Source organism: Centropristis striata, chromosome 3 (genome assembly GCF_030273125.1).
Source record: "Centropristis striata isolate RG_2023a ecotype Rhode Island chromosome 3, C.striata_1.0, whole genome shotgun sequence".
Classification (NCBI taxonomy): Eukaryota; Metazoa; Chordata; class Actinopteri; order Perciformes; family Serranidae; genus Centropristis; species Centropristis striata.
Genome location: NC_081519.1, coordinates 35,732,929 through 35,736,986, shown reverse-complemented (window position 1 = coordinate 35,736,986; position 4,058 = coordinate 35,732,929). Strand labels below are relative to the sequence as shown.

The following is a 4,058-nucleotide window of genomic DNA, read 5'->3' as shown; positions in this document are numbered from 1 at the left end:
ACTGAATCCAAACGTAGCGCACAGCTGCCTGAATGATAACCAGGAGGAGGGAGGCCCTGCCAGGATCTACATCGTGGCACTGGTTGCGGTGTCCCCTCTGTCTCCTGCACTCCAACCAGGCTGATAGACGAAGCTGTGGCTAGCGACAAGCCGGGCGATGGAGGTGCCTCTGGTTAACTTTGAGAACATGGATGATGTTGGCATCAACCTGGGTGACCCGAATGACTCCGGGTACCCGACCTCACCCCCCTCAGAGGCCCCCGATCAGAATCTCTTAACCCACCGTTTGAGTTCTCCTCACCAGTCGCCACACAGAGGAAGACGTGGGCATCACTCCGGCCAAGACGGGCTGTCGCCGTCCACTCCTCCGACTCTGACCACGAAAGGGAACTCCAGCAGCGGCAGCTTGATCTCCAATCTGAAGCTCCTCATCAACAGCGAGTCTCCCACCGACAGCGTCTTCAGCAAGATGGCGAAGGATTGCTACGAGAACGAAGACTTGTTCGAAAAGCACTACATCGAAGAAAAAGACGAGAAAGTTGTGATCAATATTTCCGGCCTGATGTTTGAAACCCAGCTAAGCACCCTGAATAAGTTTCCAGAGACGCTGCTCGGTAACCCCATGAAGAGGATAAGTTACTTTGACCCGATGAAAAATGAGTACTTCTTCGACAGAAACCGTCCGTCTTTCGATGGTATTCTGTACTACTATCAGTCAGGGGGGAGAATCCGCAGACCTGCCAACGTTCCCCTAGATGTTTTTGCTAATGAAATCGTTTTCTACGAGTTGGGTCATGAAGCGATGGAGCAGTTCCGCGAAGACGAAGGGTTTATCAAAGAGCCGGAGGTCCTTTTGCCCACCAACGAACTCCAGCGACAATTCTGGCTCCTGTTTGAATACCCAGAAAGCTCCAGCGCAGCCAGATCCGTTGCTCTGGTTTCTGTGTTCGTCATCGTCATTTCCATCGTCATCTTCTGCCTAGAGACTCTGCCCGAATTCAGAGAGGACACTGACTTTGCCCCGGGTTTAACCCAACTCGTCAACGGCACACAGCAGGGTTCTGCTCCCGCCACTAAAGACGTGTTTGCGTATCTAACGGACCCCTTTTTCATCGTGGAGACTATTTGCATCATTTGGTTCTGCTTTGAAGTCGGTGTCCGTTTTGTGGTGTGCCCCAGCAAAAGTGACTTCTTCAATAACATCATGAACATCATTGACATAGTCTCTATAATTCCCTACTTTGTGACCCTCGGAACGGAGCTGGCTACGACCCCTGACGACGATATGAACTCCAGTCAGAACATGTCCCTGGCAATCCTAAGAATCATCCGTCTAGTGAGAGTTTTCAGAATTTTTAAGCTCTCCCGACACTCCAAAGGGCTTCAGATCTTGGGGCAGACCTTGAAAGCCAGCATGAGGGAACTTGGGCTGCTCATCTTCTTCCTTTTTATAGGAGTCATCCTATTCTCAAGTGCCATCTACTTTGCAGAAGTGGATGAGCCCCAGACGCAGTTCGTTAGCATCCCTGACGGCTTCTGGTGGGCCGTGGTGACAATGACCACTGTGGGGTACGGAGACATGTGCCCCATCACAATGGGAGGCAAAATGGTCGGCACCCTCTGTGCCATTGCCGGTGTCCTGACCATCGCCCTGCCCGTCCCCGTCATTGTCTCTAACTTTAACTATTTTTACCACCGTGAGACTGAGCAGGAGGAGAAGCAGGTGATGGACGCAGCTGCAGAGGCTGCCCTGAAAATGTCAGCTGCAAACAAGTATGGAAGCACACCCTCACTAAACAAAAGTAACGGCACCTGGCAGAACGAGAAGAATGGCACACACTCATAGACAAAGTATTTATACGCATATATCAAGGGCATGAACAACACATGAAACATATCCAGTAGTCCGGTGATTTCTCACTATTTTGTACTCCAAACATGGCAGATATTTGTGCAAATTCTGACAGTATTAATAGGCCCTGTGTGGTGAGACAGCCTTTACACAAGTCTGCTTGTGGATGTGTCAAAGTGCAATTAACACAACTACTCTGTCTGTCAGCTCACGTACGATGAGAAGAATGTAAAGGTATAATTATCATCTTTCATCCAGTGCAATTTGAAGAAAAATGTGATGGCTCATTTGTACTATAGACATTTCACCTTTAAAACATAGACTGTTGGAGTAAACACGTGAAAATAAGTTGTAAATTTGACCAGAATGTCCTTGAAGGTCTGTGTAGCAGTAAGTTTATCCCTCAAAAAGGGGGGAAAAAAGTGTTGTGATAATTGTAGCATTTTAAACTGGAAGTATACTCGGAGCTCATATTGCATCACACAGTTAGTCTCCACTTCGTCATATTCAGCAAAACCTAGATAGAACTTGGCTTCATTTTCAAGGTCAGGGCGAATGCGTCCAGTGTAAGGCAAGAGGACAGCAGCACTCACATTGTCTTATCAGCAGATCTATAGTTGTGAATGCTCAGCCAGCAGCACTTCTCCTTATGACACAGCGTAACAATATCTGTGTGATAAATAGTTCTTGCTATTAGTAGTCTGGTAGATAAAGCCGCAAAATATTAAATCTGCATTTAAATTAACTTATTATAATACATGCAGTAGTTGCATGCAGGTTTTAAAAGTACAACATGGTTTTATTATTAGTTAGCATTTTGCACAAGATTACCACCTTCCAACACTTTTATTAAAATGTGAATTAACCCTTTAAAAACCATATCGAGTCACTGCACTGAAATATTTCCACATGAGCACTTTTGGAGCTTCGCACCATCAGCTGTTGGCAGGGAAAACATATTTCTTAGTGTCTGTGTGTATATATATATATATATATATATATATATATATATTCACTCGTGATCAGAGCGAGAGAATTGAGGTGAGGACTTTGCACTCAAAAAATGTCTCCATTTACCTTTGTTCTCTCATTTTTATTGCATGGCATAGTGTGCCGAAATGAAGTTTCACTCCTATTATCACTAGCTGAAAGTTTGACATATTTATTGTACCTAAATATATTATAGTCTTTCAATCATATAGTGATGAGCAATATATTCCATGTGATAGGGAAGGCCAATACTTCAACTGGATTTGTGAAATGATGATGACAAATGGTGAAGTTTGTATGGAGCCCCTTTAAGGGTCACGGCGAAAAGGTTTTTGAGGAATACTTTTGCATTACCCTCGCAACATTTATGCATTTTATCGCAATTTAATATCACCAGCATAAGCCTAAATATGGATCCAAAATTTGCGACAGTTACATGAACAGATTTCTCTCATTAATGCATGCTAAGTTAGAATTATTGAAGCCGAAACACAGTCAAACTGAATTTTCACTCAAGAACCTCTTTTTTGCTCTTTTCAGCAGATTTAAGTTAAGTCCATCAATAGTTTTTGTCGATGTTGTAGTACAAACAGTTTCAGGACTTATAATCGTATAATCGTAATCATGAAAAATTCAACAACAGACTATACTAGGAAAAAAAGTAAAGTAAACTGTGTTTAATTTCTAGTGAAAATATCTTATTACACTTAATAAACATCTTATTTAAAGGCATCTTGAGAAGCAGTTTTTCACTTGTTATATTGGCAATTTGTTTTACGTATTAAAAGCACAAAAATTCCATCTAGTAATGTTTAACTTATTTTTGAAGTGGGATTTTTCTTGTGTAATGCAGTAATGGCTACAACCCTTTCATGTCTATTTTTTATATGATATGAAACACAGTTTACAGCCTATTAAACTCATGTTGCACTGTAAGTAGCTGAGCAGAAATAGATATATGGCCCAGCAGAGTTATAAGTATTGCAAAATAATGCAAAACATATTGCAAGTTAATGCAAAAGTATTCCTCCAAAAGTTTTTCACTGTGTCACTTAAGGGGCTCCGTACGTTTGTGTCTCATCAGGAAATTGGTACTATATATGCATGCCACATTTTGATCTTGAAAATGTACTGTATGTGAGTTTATTATACATATAAATACAGCTTGTATAGAAATGGCAGTGGATGTAGTTGTAACACGATCAATGCCTTTCTA

The 4,058-nt window shown here is 42.3% G+C and overlaps 1 protein-coding gene across 1 annotated transcript; it reads left to right on the top strand.

Moving 5' to 3' along the window:
- Window positions 1–2,835, top strand: LOC131968542 (potassium voltage-gated channel subfamily A member 10). The gene has a single exon (XM_059329467.1). It carries the CDS (start codon window positions 158–160, stop codon window positions 1,844–1,846), a length of 1,689 nt encoding a protein of 562 aa, XP_059185450.1. The 5' UTR covers window positions 1–157; the 3' UTR covers window positions 1,847–2,835.
- The last annotated feature ends 1,223 nt before the right edge of the window (window positions 2,836–4,058 follow it).